Raw genomic sequence first — 18,728 nt, 5'->3', positions numbered from 1 at the left:
AAAAGTAGCGCTAGGCTAGTTGTACAGTACAGATGAGTTAACACGGAACAGTACAAAAAAAAACGAAGTACATTAAACATGTCACATAATGAAATGTTAGTATATATCCCAAAATGCAATGAAATATTAAATGAAATATTTATCACAAACGCCACCTCATTTCTACTAGTGCTAGCATTTAAGACATATCATACAGAAAAAGCCGACTAAGGATGGCTGACACGGTCAGGTTCAGCAGATAAAAAACAAAAAAAACACATGATCAATCTAAATCCTGCTTGTTAGTTACCCAGCATCATATAAGCTGCTAGCGATTCATTACTGAAATCTTACCTTCAAAGCTGACGAAGTCGCGCTAGCTAACTAGCAGGTAATGCTAGCAAAATTGGTTGTAAAAACCAAGATAAAATATAGATAATTACGCTGTGCATATACAAATGAAGACCAGTATAAGCATCATAAAGGGCCTCTGAGACAATATAGACAGTTGATAATTCAAAAAAGTTCGATATTTCAGCAACTTACCTCTGGAACTAATCGACGCGCCGTAAGTCGCTTTGGATAAAAGCGTCAGCTAAATGCAATGTAATGTAATGTAATGTAATGTAATGTAATGTAAGTGAATGAGGTCCAACGCCCAAATGACAATATTTGGAACTATTTCGATGTCCATACCCCGCCAATTTTTACAACGGAGGTCTATGGGAGTGCCGTAACTCTTATCTCTCTATAGAGGTTTCTCAATACTCAAATTTACCCTCCTCGACTCCTCTCCTCGAGACTTGGTGCCGCCCACAGGAGATGCGAGCGGAGGACTGAGGAGGGGAACCGAGGAGAGAGGAGTGGAAGCAGCAGGCGGTTAGAGAAATGAGAACTCCTCTCCTCTGAGCGGTCATTTTAAAGAGACGTCCATTAATGATGACAGGAGGCACAACAGCACTCTGATGGACAGATGTGTTCATGACGACTTATATATATTTACTTTTAATGCATTGACAGTGCGGTATAATAAGACAATAACAGGCTACAGATGCGGACGTATACACACATACATATTTATATAAATATATACAATTTCAGAATCAAACAAGTATGAGAGCACTCTCATAATAACGTAACAAAATCAGAGACTGGATATCCCCCCAACACCCCCCTCTCTCTCTCTCTGGTTGCTCAAATGGGGAATTGAAATTACGGGCCAAAATTTGTACAAGTATTAAAAGTAAGCATAGGACACCAAACCAACTGAGACCCGTCTGTCCGCCGCATCTACGCACTGTACAACACACACATACACACTGTACCACACACACACACACACCTACTGCTCCTAAAGCATAATCAGGCTACAGCCGTTGTGTATTTTATTATGTGAAGCACTAAATGGTCTTAGAAAAATATTGACTCTTTGTTTGTAGATATCTACTAAACTACAGCATACAAATACAGAAAGTAATGTAGGACTGTTATACTGAGTGATATATATTTTACACACTGCTTTGCTTTCTGCACGGACCTCACAGCTGTTCTCACTGTAAACATCGCGTTGCGATGTAAGCAGAGAGTTGCTAAAATAATATCCAAGGGATGCATTCAGAGCTATCATTGGCTGAGATAAGTCCGGCCGTGCGTCACGCCTCCACCGTTCCCGGAAATGCATCCGTGGAGGAGCCGTGGAGGATGCATCAGTGTCTCCTCGGTTAGAGCTCCTCCAGAGAGCCTCCTCGATGCTCGACGCTCGGTCCTCGAAGTGCATTTAGAGAAATGAGATGTCCTTCAAAATTCCGCGCTGCAATTCATTTCCGGGTCACTACCGGAGGACTGAGGAGTCGTGGAGTCGAGGAGGGGAAATTTGAGTATTGAGAAACCTCTTATGACTCTGGATTAGGCAAATGAAGCCGCTGACGTCACTTCTTCTTCTTCTTCTGCTTTGGGTTTACTGGCAGGCCGCAAACCACTTCACGGCGTATACTGCCGCCCAAAATCCCCGGCCGGAAGTCCCCGGAGTTGGGGACTGGCTTCAGTAGAAGCTGCTGGGTTATGGCTAGAAAGGATCCGTCTAGTGTAAATATGACGTCACGTTCTCGTTGTAACTCTCGTTGTAATCGGAGCGGCTCGGAAACACATCTACAGCAGTAACATGATGCAACATACACATTAATGCAGCAGCAATATTAATAGAGAAACATCAGACATAATAGTAAAACACTGCAAGGGAACATTTTATTGCACCAGGAGCTATCTTGGGACTTTTACTGCGACAACGTTGACTTGCCTGTGAATAAAAAATAAACCATAGTGTTGGTGATCTACAGTGTTGTCATTCTTCTTTGAACACCAGCAAGACCGCTTTTCAACAATCACACATGTCAATCACACATGTCATTGACATAATTAATAGATAGTTTAGCTTCTCACCATCATTTGCTGTGGCCAACTGATGTTAACGATCCTAACTGAAAGGCTGCCTGCCAAACGTAAACATTCAGCCACGTGACATTCAGCCGAACTCTCGCGAGAGTTTTACACAAGACGGATCCTTTCTAGCCATAACCAAGCTGCTGGGACTCCCAGCAGCTTCTAATGAAGCCTTCCGAGTGAATCTCCAGAACGCCGACACCTCCTCATCTCCACCGCTCCCATGTTTTATTTTGTGTTGCCATAAGTTAGTCTCTCTGCGTTTCTGCGCTGGGCTAATGCTAATGCTAATAATGCTAATGCGAGGATAATAAAATGGTGGCTTCACAACACTTTTTTTGAGTTTTACGGGGCGTGGTTTGCAATCCACCCGGCCAATCAGAAATATAGCTCTTTTCTCACAAGAGAGCCGCATGAGAGTCCCTGCTCTCTAGCAGGGACGGAAAAGGGGGGAAAAAGGTTCTCATGAATTAATTTTAGTTCCGGCTCTTTTTGGTGTGAACGCGACATTTCGGAACTATATCGGAACTAAGGTGGGAAAAGTACTCCGGTGTGAACGCGGCTATTGCAAATACTGACTTGAGCCCCACCACTGTTTGGGTTATCCCTACTACACAACAAAAATACTCTGGAGCCGCAACTGCCGACCCGTATTGCGCATGCGCAGATCTAAGGTCCAGTAGAAATGATAAAAAAGTAAAAGTCTGCTGCTTATTGTTCTTCTAGGCCAAAATATTGTCAAAGAGTATATGAGAGTGAGAGTGTGTTAATTAATATATTTGGCAGTTTGGAGTAAGTCTGTAGGTTTGTCTGTGTGTGTGTCTTTCATGTATAGGCCTCTCACGATAAATAATTTTGTTGGATACATTTTCCCGGAAATTATTGCGATAAACGATAATATTGTTGGCACTGTTGTATGACCATTTTAGACCACTGACATAATGATAATATATAATAATAATTCAAGTACATCCTTTCAAACTGCTAGTCACATCCTCATGTAAATGGCAATTTATCGAGTTCATTTTTATTTATCGTACTATAAGTCCATTAATTGCTTATGGCAAACAATAAAAGGCACACAATAAAACAGTGGAAACAAACATGTGTTTGACTTTCATTAGTGAATGAAACTGTGTGCCCTTTATAGTCTGTGTCCAATATTGTGTATTTGTATATATTGTATATATATGCTAAGGTCCCGCTGCTGACACGATAGCAGTCATTTCGTGCGCATATGTGTAATTAAACCCATGATATCAAAATCTCACTCCAGCCAGGTACCCAAAGTTGGCAACCCTGACAAAACACCATTTAATTTCGGGTTAAAATGTGTTGTAACTGCGTTACTGAGCATTGTAACGGGTAATATATTACCCACATTTCATTAGTAATGCGTTACATTACTTCGTTACAGCAAAAAGTTAGATATTACTGTAACTCTGTTACTTTTGTAACGCGTACCAACACTGGTTACAATACGTAACCCTCTGTTTTATTGGATTTGCATAACCGTTGAGTAGCAGTAAAGCACTTCTGTGTTGAAAACTCTGTTTTACAATTGGCTTGGAACTTCAAAAGGGCAGGTGCTCAAGTCCCTTTTGGAGTCTATCTGTAAATAATAAAAATAACAAACGTATCTTTTAGAATTAAGGTAGAAGTAAGATTTCTGCCGTTACTAAAACATGTGACATTTCTACTTTGCATATGTGTCAGTTTTGTGGTTGGTTACCAGAAGCTCCAGTTTTAAGCCACATTTTTGCGAGTTATCAGATATACAAGCTTAGCATACGATAGCTTTAAGCTCACAGCAATCATGAGATTTAATTGGTCAGTTTATAATTCAATGTAATTTTTATCTTAAAAGTATTGTTATTATAGCCTACCAATTTAATATAATTACAAAACATTAAACAAATATTAATAAAATATTATTATTTTGTGTTTTATTTGAACCTGCTAAATAATTAGATCTAGAATAAAACAACTGAAAGGCACATTTATGAGATCAGTTGTACCAGTAGTAGTAGATCAGAATTAGAGTAGGTTGCATTTGTTGGCAAATAAAATTCTTAAATACTAAAATTGAGGCAATGTGGAAACAGACCACTGTGGAGGAAATGCAGGATGTAAACACAACTCCTGAATACTGTTGTCTTCCCCTGAAAATGTGACAACTTATCTTATGAGAACTTATGTGATCCTTTGAGAGACAGAGGATATATGTACAGACATTAAAAACGAAGATACTAATGGGAAAGAAGATCACAGTATTGACGAGAAAGCCCTTTTATGAACACCTTTGAGTCAGAAACCATTAGTAGTCAGTTTTCTTACTGAGTCTTTTGATACAGTCAAGGAGCAGATCTGAGACTTTACAAACTAGCCAACATATAATAAATATGTTTCCACTGAGCAGCCGTGAGATGGTTTAGAATCAGCCCAATTATCTGCATCACAATGCATTGGGAATACAAATACTTTTAATCATTTGGATATGTAAATGTCAACAAATTACTTTTGTTCACCAACATATCTGTATCCTGTTACCAATGCCAATTTCTCTGCATTCAATGTGGTAGATTGGTATTGTTATTGGCGATAGAGCTATGAACCTCAAAACAGATAATGGGATTCGTCATTAAATTAATAAGCCAAGACTTTAATAAAACATTTTATTGTGTTTTTCAAAGTCTGGTTGCCAAACAAAACTTTAAAAAATGATCATTCAGTTTCTACCGCACATGTATACAGTTCTGTGCAATTTACAAGGATAATCCTTTCACCTCTTCTCAACTCAAGCAGAAGACATCCGGATCAGAGTAACAGGGGATAACAACATAAATATCTGACCCGGTGGAGAGGTAAAGTAATTCAATTATATACAACAGTAACATAAAATACAATTCATACATGAACCAAACAAAACCAACAGTTTGCTGCTTCAATCCTCAAACTCAGTCAGAAGTCCCATTGTTATGTAGAGAAGTATTTACAGATACTGTAAGAGTTCCACGCACATTATTTGAGTTCTTAACACAAAATGACGTTAAGGAAGTCATAAAGAAATTTTTTTCCATTCCTTCACTGTTCAGCCAGAGTTGGAATTGATGACATTTGTGCACTGAGGTTCACAGAAGGAGCCGAAGCGCCCGGAAATGTCTTTGGCTCGAACAGCGAAATGATACGTGGAGCCGGACTGGAACTGGGTCAGCGTACAGGCCATGGGCAGCGGGAGGGCCTTCACCTCCCCAATCTTCTTCCAGTGCTGCTGCGCTGTACCACTGTTGGAGTTGTCTTGATGGAAGGCATAGAGTTGATAGCTGTCCACAGCCGCACAGGTCCGATCCGTTTCCGACACACACCAGGACAGCACTATGCCGGTCTGGCTGGGCACCAGCTTCAGCTGAGGCTGCTGCGGAGGAGAGGAGCGCTCCGCCTCGGGGGGTAAGCGTGCCAGTGCAGGTGCAGCGGGGAGCGGGGGCAGCACCACAATAGAGCCCCGTGTCGGCGTAGTAGTGGTTACAGCGCGGGATTTCAGAGGAGAGTCCTAAAAAAGACAAAACTAGTGTCATGAGTTGTTCCTTGAGCAAAATGGGCTAAATATGATAATGTCGGCTAAAAATGTAACAATACAATGGAGAGTGCAATATGGTTTCAGGCAACAGCTTATAATTGCACTAAACTACATTAATTATGTTTGATTCGACTGTACTATAGTTTAATTTGTACATATTACATGAGATACATACATTGACCCAATCTGGCGGTTTCATTACTTTATATTCATGTAATAAATAACCAAAGTCAATCAAATTGTTATCTGCATGAGAAACATAAATGGTTTTAATAATCATCCGTTTATAGGGATCAATCTGACCCAGATAGACTTGATCTGAGGTTTCAGCTGAGAAAAATAATTTCTCAACTACTTAACAGCTGGCAACAAAGCTTTTATACTGCAAGATCAACGGGTAGCCTTACTAGGCAGCCTTTAAGGATAGGATCCACATATGTATCAATACGTTAATTTATATGCAATTAACAATATACAGAACAAAACGTATAAGCTACAAAACACATTTGTGCAAAATGTGTAATGTGCAGATATAGATCCTCACCAGTGGGGGGCGATGGTGGACCGTCAGCTGAGGATTGCTCTGCGGGGACGATCTCGCTCCTGCACCTGAGGACAGAGTTTACAGATGTAAAACGCATAGTATTTATGTGTGTAAATAAATGTAATTATATTTCTTAAAAATCATAATGGTGCCCCATAGAGAGGAGGAAGCACTGGTTTATGGTATCACATGCATGTACAAAGTGATCCTTTCATGTCTTGATTATATGATATAATAATGGGGTCTTACTGGAAGGGGTGCTGAGGACGGGATTCGGACGCTGGGTGGGTGAGGGAGCTGCAGCTGTGGCGTTCTTCACTCCGGTCACTGGACAACAAGGAGAACAACGTAATTAAATTACATTAATAACTAAAGCCTGCTTTTCGGAACAGTGCGTGTTAAGGTATACCGATCCTAAAATAAAAATCTATTTTGTGTATGGGGGTTAAGAGGTGACTGACCTTGTACATCATCATCGTCCTCAGTGAGGTCGATGACGGAGCCTTTTGGTCGCGAACTTGGAGCAGCTGCTTTGGACGGAGTAAAAACGGTAGCCTGGTTGTCTGAAATCAAATAAAAGGGATAAATGTTGAGACCCAAAAATCGACAAACAACTTTACTAATACTAAATACTTTACTGATACTTTGCCAGGATAAAGACAATGGATCAGGCAACACAAGTTACTGTTGAGATGACAAGGTAACAATACACATACATGTCTGGTAACCCTTTAGAATAACCAAAGGGTTTATTGCTAGTCAATCAAACTTTGAATAACAGTAATAGATCAAATGGTAATATTACTAATTATTAGGGCTATGATTTACCGTTACAAACATTATAACATTGTATAAACTATATTAAGTATTTGTTAGTAACGAAAATATTTGTAAACCTTTGAGAAATCACTTGTAAAACATCTTAAAACAGATAACACAGATATTTGGACCAGATATTTGTTACACTTTGTTAATGGTTAATAATTGTAAGTATTATAGAGACATCACTTTGATGGCTAATGTCAAGTTGCATCGTTTTTGGGACTGGCCTAATGGCTTGACAGCCTGAGTTTTACAAGTTGCAGATTGCCGCAGAGACACAATATACACTTTTGAAAGACAACAGCCTTTTTAATCAAAGTGCCACCCTACCTGTCTTTGATGTGAGGGACGTCCCTTGTGGCGGTCCTGGAGCGGTGGATCCTGTAGCAGCGGGCCCAGAAGCTGCCGGTGAAGAGGCTGAAGACATGGCTCCCGCTACAGACACAGACTGAGCCGGGGCCCTGGCTGTGGTCACAGATACCCCTGCATTGGGTGTGGTTATTCCCCCAGCACCACCCTGGAACACAGCCCGGGCGATAGAGATCTGGGTGGGGGACACCATGCCAGTGGAGGCCTGGAATGAGGGGACGGTAGCGACAGTGGGACCAGAGGCCGAGGAAGTGGTAATAGCGGAAGCAGGCTTGAGTATAAAAGTGGTGGTGGTAGTCGTGGTTTTGGCCTTGCTGTGCGACGTGGCTGCAGACAGAGAGGAGACAGGGATGTTGACGAGCATTCCTCCCTGGCCGTTGGTCATTGATAAAGGCAGCTGGATGAGGAGCGGCTGCCCCGCTGCCATCATGCTGCTCCCGCTGGGCGTCTTCAGCAGCGTGCCGGTGGAACTCTGGGTGGTGATGCCACCGGTCAGGGTGGAGCCAGCATTAGAGGTGGTGGTGATCAGCTGGAGGATGGGAGCCTGTGAAACCATGGCAGTGGAGGTGGGCGTATGGATCAGACCTGTGGTGGAAGCAAGCAGGAATGGATTTGCTGTAAATAGGAAAAAGTAAAAGTTTTTTGGAAAGTCAAATGAAGTGAAACTGAGGATTTCAAATGAACTGTATTTTGTGCTTATAGGCTGTAAACAAATCTTACGATATATGGACACGACCTTGAATGTTTGCTGACCTTGATATTGCTCGTTGTGTTTAAATGCATTCCAGTTGACATAAAAATAAGATTTATAAGAGAAAAATATACATCCAAATATTCTTAAGAAATGTTATCTTTAAGGTTTACATGCATTATTATGCCATGTATACCAGTGACATTGTCAAAAAATTAGGAAAATATATTTTTCTCTATTCTTTTTAAGTTATTGTGACAGGCCTGCTCCTTTTTACTAAAGCCACACGAGGACGATAACGCAAACGGACCGCAATCGTAATCAAAAAAGTCTTCCGTCCACACGCAGCAGGAAATTATCGTATAGGCATAAACACGGAGCCGTTTGCCCCCCCAGAGCGGTTCGTTTGCAGATCTACCCATCTTGGGACCCGTTATCTGCGTTTCCATGTCGGCCATGTGTGGCTGAACCGTCTATCTGATAGTGAACTGTAGCAGATACGACCGTTATCGTCCTCGTGTGGCCGGGGCTTAAGAGTCAACTTAAGGGTGCAGTAACCAGAAATGGATCAGTTATCAAAAATATCCATACATTTTTTATTGTGAGCAGCACGCATTGAAGTGAAGACCTATCCTGGCATCTCATGGACAAAAGACAGGTACGCATCCACTGCCGTCAAATTCAAATTACAAGCTGACAGGACACTTAAAGAATGAGTCTGTAAATGTTCCATTACTATTATTGTCAATAAATCCCAGACCAAAACCAACAATGAGTTTGTCAATTCTTTCTCACTTTCTAAGCCTGTATGTGGCACTCAGCTCCGTACGACGTTTTCACACCAACTTTGAATGAATTTGCTCGTAAGTCTTTAAAGCAGAAGGGCAGCGTAGGTCAAATTGATTCAGCGACCGTGTTAATGTTGATGAAGGCACATGTGCACTGTGTTTGGCGACAAAGGCAATACAACATCAAGTATAAAAAAGATCTGCTACTCACCACCTGTTGAGGGCGAAGTAGTTGTTTGGATCTGCTTGAGCTCCATGGAGGTACGAACTGGCCTGTTTAGAAAGATCACTCATGCTTAGAGCTATTTACAAAAGGACAATGGACTGAATGTGGCATTGTGCTGACATGTATTTTTATTACATACTTTAATTACATTAAAGAACGTTGACAGAATGAACGAATTATCTTGCAACATATACTCGAAAAAAATCCGCTTTTTTCTTAACTCGCAGTACTTCATTGATAACGTTTTGAATGTCTCGCCACTGGTAATAAGTCAGTATGGGGAACCGACGGTCGACGTACATCCTCATCGCCCTCCTTAGATTCACAGGCAATGCGTCCTTGCCATTTGAACCTATATAATTGACCTTCAAGAGCCAGTCACAGTAGATTTCATATGTGACTAGATAGCGGAAAATATAGGATGCGTAGCGGTCATGTCTGGGTTTCCCTGAGCTTCTCTGGCAGTAGTGGTACAGCACGGACTCCATGTGGGGCGTGATTGAGCGGAGTTCAATGTCTGCCGTGCATTTTCCTTCACTTAATTCCGCCAGTTCATTTGCCATATTGACATTATTTGATGTATCTTTATTGTCATGTTTCTCCTCTGTTTCCTGTTCTTCTTTCTCCTTCTTGATAGACAGAACAGGTAGCTCTCCACCAGAGGGCGCCACTTCCTCTCTGGGCCCCTCAGGCTGCAGCTCTACTTTCTGCTGGAGCACGCTGTTGGGAGGAGAGGTGCAGTTTTAACTACACTCTGCACGGCCTGAGGAAACGCTTAGGCTTCACATTGTAGAACGTCACAAGACTCAGGACCTGGACCCAGGTGGGGTTACTGTGCAGGTGCAACACACAGACTGTCATGTGTGTTTGTTTATTCCAAAACAAGTCTTAAGAACTATTTGGAAGAGTTTTATAAAGCTGATCCAGACAAACCGAACAAGGGGCATGGAATCTTGGTTTCCAAAACGGTATTTGGAAGATATCTTTATTCTGTATCTGTGATTACAGATAGCTACCCCGGACAATATCATCTATACATGCTGTGAACGTCTCCATGTGTAGTACTGGCTTCAGTCCGGTATTGTCACGTTCATACAAAGACCAAATGATATTCACTGACAAAAACCAAACAGCAAGTATTGCTGTATGATTCAAATATAGCATGTTTAATGCATTTATGTTGAGAATGTTAATAAATGTTTTGATTTGAAATGTTTAGTCAGAGGTTGAAATGGTCTGGCAATACCAAATAAATCCCAGACAAGGACATGGAGGTCATGCAGACACTTACCGTTGAGTTTGAGAGCTGTTTGCAACAGTCACAGTCTTGGCAGCAGCAGCAGCAGTAGCAGCAGCAGCAGAAGCGGCAGCAGCAGATACAGCAACAGATACAGCAGCAGATACAGCAGCTAGCGCCTGTGGAAATCAGACAGTGTTAGATATATATCAGAAACAAACACTGGAATACTAGGTGTGTAGCAGGGTTTCCGCTAGGATTTTTTCTTGACGGTCAAATGTCTGGAAATAATTTATTATACCAGACAAATTTGAAACTTACCGGTCATGTTTCAATAATAATAATAAGAATTGTGTAGCAGAGTTTCCGTTAGCAGGTAATTACCGGACATTACCGGACATGACCGGATACGCTGATGTTTAAAACTCAGTTAATGGGGCTCTTTTTTATATTGCTTCAGTTTATAATCGTAACAGATCGAAAAATTCAGATTCATTCTTCAATAAATGATTCCACAAACAACAAACAACATAATTATTACATTCAAACAAACTACTTGTAGTAGATGAAGTATATTATTCAAAAGTTTACATTAACTTTGAATAATAACACGGGAGAAACGGATCCTCTCTTTTCCCCTCTCTCTCCCTCCCTCTCTCCAGACAGCCCTCTCATGCAGCTCGCTAAACAGTAGGCGGGGCTTCAGGTGATCATGCAGAGCTGTGTGTCTCCGTCAGACTCAGCAGCTGATCTCTCTCTCTCTCGCGTCCGGTTATACTTCACTCGCGCTTATGTCCATATCGATCAGATCCAGCTCTCCTGATCGGCCTTCATAGAGAGCACCGATCAAACTATTAAGAGTCAATATCGGCCGATAATGGTCGGCGGCCAATCGATCGGAGCATCCCTAATTATTACCGGACATTTTGACCGGCAGGTTTTGAATTTACCGGTTTTTAATCAATTTTACCAGCTAAAAAACGGTAATTACCGGCTAACGGAAACCCTGGTGTGTAGGAGTGTTTAGCGTGCAACAAAAGAAAAATATGTCTTACCTCCTGTTTCCTTTTGTTCTCTGACGCCTGATTGGCCTCACCAAACTTTTTCGTTAGTCGGTTTATCTTGGCCTAAACAAACAGTAGAGAGGAAGGCACTTAACTACATAGCACTAACCAGCAAAAGAGCATCTTACACTACTGTGTTTAAATGTAGGTTTACTTAACAATGTTACAGTCTACTTACTTGGAGTGTGTTAATGGCGGTCTGGTGTTTAGTGGCACAGTCAATCTTTTCGACTCTTTCCTTCAGCTCATGGAAATGTTTATCGTAAAGGCTCTGCTCCAAGGCCTTCAACCGCTCTTCTACGAGATGCTGCACAATCTGGAAAACAATATTAGAGGAAGGGGTTAAAAGGCACAATTAAGTAAAGATGTATCCATTGGTTTCCAAGGAAAGTTCACTTAGACTGAAGAGAAAACATGATGTTTGTCAGGGTAGGTGCAAACCTTTTCAAGTTTATCGTGACTGCCAGCCTTTGTAGTGAATTTTAATTCCAGTTGTGCCTCCAACTCCTCACGCTCCACTTTGGGTCTCTTCCCCTCACGTTTCACGGCTTCTACATCATTTTGAGATCCCTCTGATAAAGTGCGCTTCAGTCCGGAGGTGGAGCCCTTTTCCTCTTGCACTTTGGGAAATAAAGGAAAAAGAGATCTGTTATTCTATGTGAGCTTTTAATTTCCCTAAATACTTTATATTGATTTGCTTTAAGGATGTCTCAGTCACCCATATGCAAAACTTATTTCTAAAACAACACGAACATATATCCAGGCTTCGGATTGTAGACAAAACATATTTAACAGAAAGCCTTTCCATTGCTTTACATTCCAAGTCTACAATGGTACAAGGTCTGCATTTATACAATATTAAATGACATGTCTAATATAACTGCTTGTGGTTCATACCCTGTATCAATGTAGAGAAACTATCTTGAAGCTATCAGGAAGATTGTTGCAATTCACTCTCTCATACCTGTATTAGATGGTGGAGTGGAAGATGGTCGAGAAGTTTTTTTGGTTTTTCCAACATCAGCTTTTTCCTTTTTGGTCTCTACTTTCACTATATCCACATCCATCTTTTCCTCATTCATTGATCCTTTCTTAGCAGCATCCTTTTCACCCTTTACATTTTTCCCATTCTCTTTTTTCCCATTCTCCTTATCAACCTTTCCTTTTTTCCCATCCTCCTTTTCAATCTTTACTTTTTTCCCATCATCCTTTTTGACATCCTTCTCTTGTTTTATATTGTTGGAAGAGGAAGCTGGTTGAGATGAGGAAGGAGGAGTATTTGGGGAATCAGAAGTGGTAGTTTTGGGGCAAGAAGGCTTTTCAACCTTCGTTTTGGTTGTGGGCGCCTCAGTGTCCTTGGCCTTTGTAGTGTCTGTATCCATTGGTTCTGCGCAGTTAGATCCTGGAGGGGGCAAACATGGAGCCAAACCTTCAACCGAATCCTTTTGCAAATCCTTAGCGGGGTCCTTTGTTGTAGTTTTGTCATCCTGGCGAAGAACAAAATAAACCATTGGTTACTTACTTAGAAGGTTTTTGGATTCTCTATCTATCCACACCTCAACATTAACGTAGGTTGTCTGAAAAAAATCTTGAATAAATCCCTATGAGACAATGTCGGGGAAAAAACGTAAGCATTTACCTCTTCCTTTTCCAGGGCCGGTGTCACCTCAGATTCTTTTTCCTTGTTTTCCTTAGATTCTGCTGAGGATACTGGAACGGATTCCTTTGATGAGGACAAAGACGAACCTTTCTTGGGCTTTTCCTCCTCAATCTTTTTGAGTTCTAAGTTCAAGGAGTGGAATGGAGATGTGGAAGGACTACAAGTCTCATCCTTAGCCTTTGAACTTTGTGAAGAGGAAGGGGAAGGAGACAGATTTAGGGAAAGGAAAGTAGACGGAGAAGCAGGGGATGCAACTTGAGGGGAGCCTGAGTCCGAGGCGTTGCTTGGCTCTTTGGACCCTGCTTTTTGTCCATCCTCCTTGTGCGTGCCATTCATTAGAGGTGGCGAAGCAGTTTCGGAAATCCCCGCAGCTGCTGTCAACAAAGTGCTGTGAAGGGTCTCCAGTTGCTGTCGGTCACTGATCTTCATAGTTTTCCTAGCACGGAATATCTTCTTCTTCTCCTCGGTCACAACAAGTTCCATTGCTGCCTGTGGAGTGAAAGGAGAGATTAAACCCCTATTGCTAGCTGCAATAGGAAGCAGCATAGTGTCTATCGCTTATGAAGCTGCCCTGGACTTAACGCACTGCATAGGGGAGAAATGGCTGCGGAGCTTCAGAGCAAACACTAGAGGTCTCTGTGGAGCCCTTTGGCTTTATTGTTTGTTCTTTTCTAGAAGGTTCTCCTGTCACCAAGATATGATTCCAAAACTGGTCTGTTCCCGACAGTCTGTTTCTTTACTAAAATGTGACACATTTAGACAGCACCTTCCTGTGTGAACACCTTTTGGTATATCTGTGCTATGGGGGGGTGCAGTTAAGGTGCAGGTCACTAAGCAAGAAAGGCTTTTTAATGTAAGTGATTAAAGCTTTAACTGATCTCTTCAATTCATTTTTTCTTAATTTCTTTTGATTAACCGGTTGATTTCATGTTTACCTAAGCCCCTGATTCAGAGACTAGAAATTACATTGAAGTTAAAAGCAGCAACCCAAATCTGCCTCCCATCCCCCCACGTTCCTATTGGTTCAATCTTCAGCCAATCGGAACAGGCGTTTAGAGGCTGTGTCGGCAGCAGTTAAGAGGTTATGCAAATTCAGGAGGATTTTCCGTACATATATTTGAATGTTTCTCACATTGTAGTGTTGAGGCTAGTTGTGAGATTGTATACATGTTTATTCAATATATATTCATCTCATATGCACATATGAATGTGATGATTAAAATTAGATTTTATGAGAGTCAGACAAAATGATGATGAATATGTGTGCTCCGGGAGAAAATGAAAAGTTAAAAAGACAATTTACACTGAGTAGTGAAATGGAGTTGCTGTGATATAAAAAACAAGGCAGCAGAAATTATTGAAATAATCTGTCAGTAACTCACCTTCAACCCGAAAGGTTCTTGCTCTTGGGTTTACCACCAAATTCTTCGAAAACCTGAAAGAAAAAAAGAGAGATTTTTTTAGTACAGTTTATGTACCGTAACTATTCAAAATAGGAAATGTAACTGAGCCCTTAAAAGACTTCAAAAAAGGAGATGAATGTATTTGAGGGTTACTTTACATTTCAGCAAACCTCACTGTTTTATTTATTTAGAATGAACTGACCACCCATCTAGTCACAAAAGACAAGTATATATCGAACGATTAGGTATTTTCTGAGAATGTTGCCAAAACATCTTTACAAAGTGATTAAGCTATTTCTCCAAGCCAAAGAGCAGGTAAAGGGATCCCAATTTAAGACGTGACACGTTAACCAATCACACAAAAAGGTGAAGAAGAAAAAGATTCCAGACAGAACGGACAGTACGAGGCCTCAAACTGCAGGAGAGGTTTTCCCAAGCTGCAGTTGGTCCACAGCAATCAGCGTTAACAACAAAAAGCAGACATATTCTAGATACTAGTTAAATCTGTCTGTTGGTATAAGCCAAGGAACAGAAAACAAAGCCGCTTATCATTAACATAACCGCTCAAATCTTATCTGGTCAGAGCTGCTTCCGCTTCACACCGTAAAGTGTGTTCGCTTTACTGTTACCGCATTGCTAACAGAGCCATCTGAAGGCCTCGATCTCCAACATGTTTGAATTAGATATGTGTACTATTTTTGCAATTTGGCAGATTGTCACGTGCATAAAGAAAATACAACTTCACTCAGGAGACTGATCTGGACTGACTTTACACAGTAAACCTCAGCAGCACTCTGAAGTTGCTTGCGCATACACATATCTCCTTCTCTGCTTTCATACCAGCTACCATGATTCCTGCATTGATAACAATCCCTGATTTTAAAACTAGTGAGAAGATATTTCTGCAAAGTTGCATTCAACTTGACCTAGGAAAGCAGCATGCAAAAAGGTAGCATTATCAGATATTAATCAATAAATAAAGAGCGTTGCAAGTTGTGAGCACGATAACTGGTACATATAACATTCCCATGTTATTGCACACTGCGCATTTCACAGTTCCCCCTCCCCCTTCCTACGGCCTCATTTGCTGCGCCTGGTTTCAGTGCAGTAACTCAAAATGGCCGTCAGCTCTGCTGTTTGCTGCCAGACTGAGCTCTCAGAAGCTAGCTGAACTGGATTCTCTGTCAGTCATCAGGTTGCAGCACAACCTCGATTAATTACATTTTCTATAAAGCCAGATGCTTAAGAATGTTGACAATGCAATGTATATGTAGTATAAATTATATTTGATTAAACAAATAGATATAAAAGCCAAAGTTAAAAATGATTAGAGAGTGATATTTATCTCTTTATTCAGCTCTGTAGAAAAATGCTATAGCTAATCCTCAGACCTTTTAGTTGCACTTTGCGACCTTTCTTATATATAGGCAGTTATGTTTGAGTCCTGTTTAATGGTATAGATTATATGTACAGTATCTACAAAAGCAGCATTCCAAGCAATAGCACGCATTCTTATGTCAAGCTTATAGAAAGCTTTCTGCAGCTATGTAAGTGAGTGCACTGCTGACCCTCGGAGACCCTTGAGTAATGCAGAAGACAACCATTATGCGATGGGATCAGTATATGCACAGGCTGGGTGTGGCATTAACTGCGCAACTCAAGTTATGTCTAAAAGTCTTAAAAATAAAAATGCCTACTCAATTAACCTAAACAGCATAGATGCACACAGATCCCCACTCGTGCTTTAACACTCCAGACAGCATGATAACCACATAGGAATATTCATTTCCAAATTGTATTCCCAGCCCAGACAACCTTTTTGTTCACTAATGTGTCAAATGTTATGTCTGAATATGTGATGCCATACATGAGAAGATTTTTTTGTCATGTGACGCTGGAGGAATCGGGTGACAATGAGAGATGTCCATTGTCTCTCTGGGTTACAACAACTACTTTCCTTCATGATGCAACATTGGTGCTTGTTATTGTATGAGAAGTTTGACTCTGCAACACACTATTTCGACACCAAGTGACTAGCCATGTAGTTGCTAATCGTATGTCACAAAGTTGCAGGTCTCTCAAAATCAAAACAATTGGAGAACTGGGGGGCCAGGGAGTCAGCCCTGCAGCAGGAACACTCTAAAGTTAAGCCTCTGTAATGCCAAGCTAAAAACAAACTTGGCATTCCTACCACAAGGTGAAGAGGAAGATGAAACCTTTCTCTTTGGGGAAAATCATATCACATTAATGGTTGAAAATGGGTTCATGGAGATGAAACCCCTCATCCAGATTCAAAGCTTCTCAGAAGACAATGTGAAAATAGAACACAAACTCAAAAGTAAAAGTCACTTATTGTACGGTACATGTGCAACTTGCCAAAACTTGTAGGCCTTCCAATAACAGCATCCAGGTGGTGTTATGTTTTTAATGAGGCAGCGTCCCTGATACCAGTTATTCCTAGGTACATTTGATTAGTACGTGACGCCAATCAATTTTTAAAACTTTTGTTTGGAAATGCATTATGCTACAATCAATAAAGGGAATTTATCACCAAAATATAAAACTAAATGCGAGTGAAACACAGCGGGCATGAATAAATACAAAGCAACAAGCAAGTTTAATAAACGTATCTAAACTGGCCCTGTGTGTCAACCAGCAGAGCAATTAAGCCCACTTCAGGCAAAAAATAATTAGAGCACCATTTTGATGGTTCCTATCGACTCTTACGTGTAGTGGCTTCTTTGACCCGTATAAATCTACAATTTGTTTGTGATGATTAATAGATGCCCCGATCCTGGCAAAAAGCTGACAAAAGCCTCGGACCATAATGAGTTTATGTGTTGCCAGACTGGCCGACCAAACGATTGTTAGCACTGAAGACGCTTTAAACATGTGTGAAATGTATGAGATTATCATACAAACAGAAATATCACACAACTACAAATATGTTGACACTGCTATAAATACATACTTCACATGTTGTACACAGAACAGGCATGACTAAAATTAACATCTTCAGATCCTGAGCCTAAAGATTCAAGTGCAACCAGGTTCAAACAATGTTTGAATAGCATGCGCCACACTGCTATCGTGCACAGCGCTGCGGCTAACAACATGTATTTTCCATTGTCAGCTACATTAGAATTAATTTACAGTAAACTCCTTGAAACACAAAGAAAGACTGAAAGTGATGTTTCGTGTTAAAAAAACAACTCACAATACAAATTTAACAACAAGCCAAAGCTCAATGTACTATGACTAGCATAGCACTCTGAGTAAGTATCACAATCTAATCCAGAACAAGAGTGAGGATGCAATGACAAACATTGAGTTACTTCCAAATGACAGACAGAAATGTTAAACATGCTTTAAAAGAGAGTGAAAAAAATCAACCTTTAGCAGTACGTGTGGGATTGAGGCCTTCCATGTATTTGTTGGTTGTGGAAGCAGGCTGAGAGGCCAGAAGGAACACAAAAGAAATTAGGAGGGAATCATTTAGGACTAGTCCATCTTGTTAATGGAGGGGGGGGGGATGGGGGGATGGTACTATTAAGGATGTGTTGCCCACATGAGCCTAGAATAGAAAACAATTTAACCTATAAAAAGAAAAAGTCTGTTCATAACTCCTGACAGAGCATTATATAAAACTTTTTCTTTCTTACATCAACTGCATAATATATTTGAAGGTCATATCTTTATACAAATCTTGTGGGTAAAACATTTTTTAACTACAGCGTGGTGATTTCAACACCAGCCCTAGCTAGCAGCGCACAGACTGAGGGTAAGTACACTGCAATGATTGTTGCTTGGCAACACCCATCCCCCAACTCTAGCACAAACTAGTCCACAGTATGGAAATCTACAGCCAGCACAGACTAAACCATTCGGGTAACAGGAAGGGGAAACTTTCCTATCTAAAAAAAACACCA

At 40.9% G+C, this 18,728-nt stretch overlaps 1 protein-coding gene across 1 annotated transcript; it reads right to left on the bottom strand.

The window, feature by feature from the left end:
• Nucleotides 1-4,691: 4,691 nt before the first annotated feature.
• LOC307035788 (activating transcription factor 7-interacting protein 1-like) lies at nucleotides 4,692-18,253 on the bottom strand. Its single transcript, XM_079675491.1, has 14 exons — nucleotides 18,193-18,253; nucleotides 14,779-14,831; nucleotides 13,376-13,885; nucleotides 12,701-13,223; nucleotides 12,178-12,356; nucleotides 11,915-12,052; nucleotides 11,728-11,799; nucleotides 10,727-10,851; nucleotides 9,421-9,482; nucleotides 7,692-8,345; nucleotides 7,001-7,102; nucleotides 6,789-6,866; nucleotides 6,540-6,604; nucleotides 4,692-5,968 (listed from the first exon to the last, which is right to left on the bottom strand). Exons 3-14 carry the CDS (start codon nucleotides 13,877-13,879, stop codon nucleotides 5,510-5,512), a joined length of 2,961 nt encoding a protein of 986 aa, XP_079531617.1. The 5' UTR covers nucleotides 13,880-13,885; nucleotides 14,779-14,831; nucleotides 18,193-18,253; the 3' UTR covers nucleotides 4,692-5,509.
• Between the last annotated feature and the right edge of the window lie 475 nt (nucleotides 18,254-18,728).

The sequence above is a fragment of the Notothenia rossii genome (assembly GCF_949606895.1).
Source record: "Notothenia rossii genome assembly, chromosome: 1".
NCBI classification, from domain to species: Eukaryota; Metazoa; Chordata; class Actinopteri; order Perciformes; family Nototheniidae; genus Notothenia; species Notothenia rossii.
The sequence above is the reverse complement of the archived record's forward strand: the minus strand, read 5'-3'. Positions and strand labels throughout refer to the sequence as shown.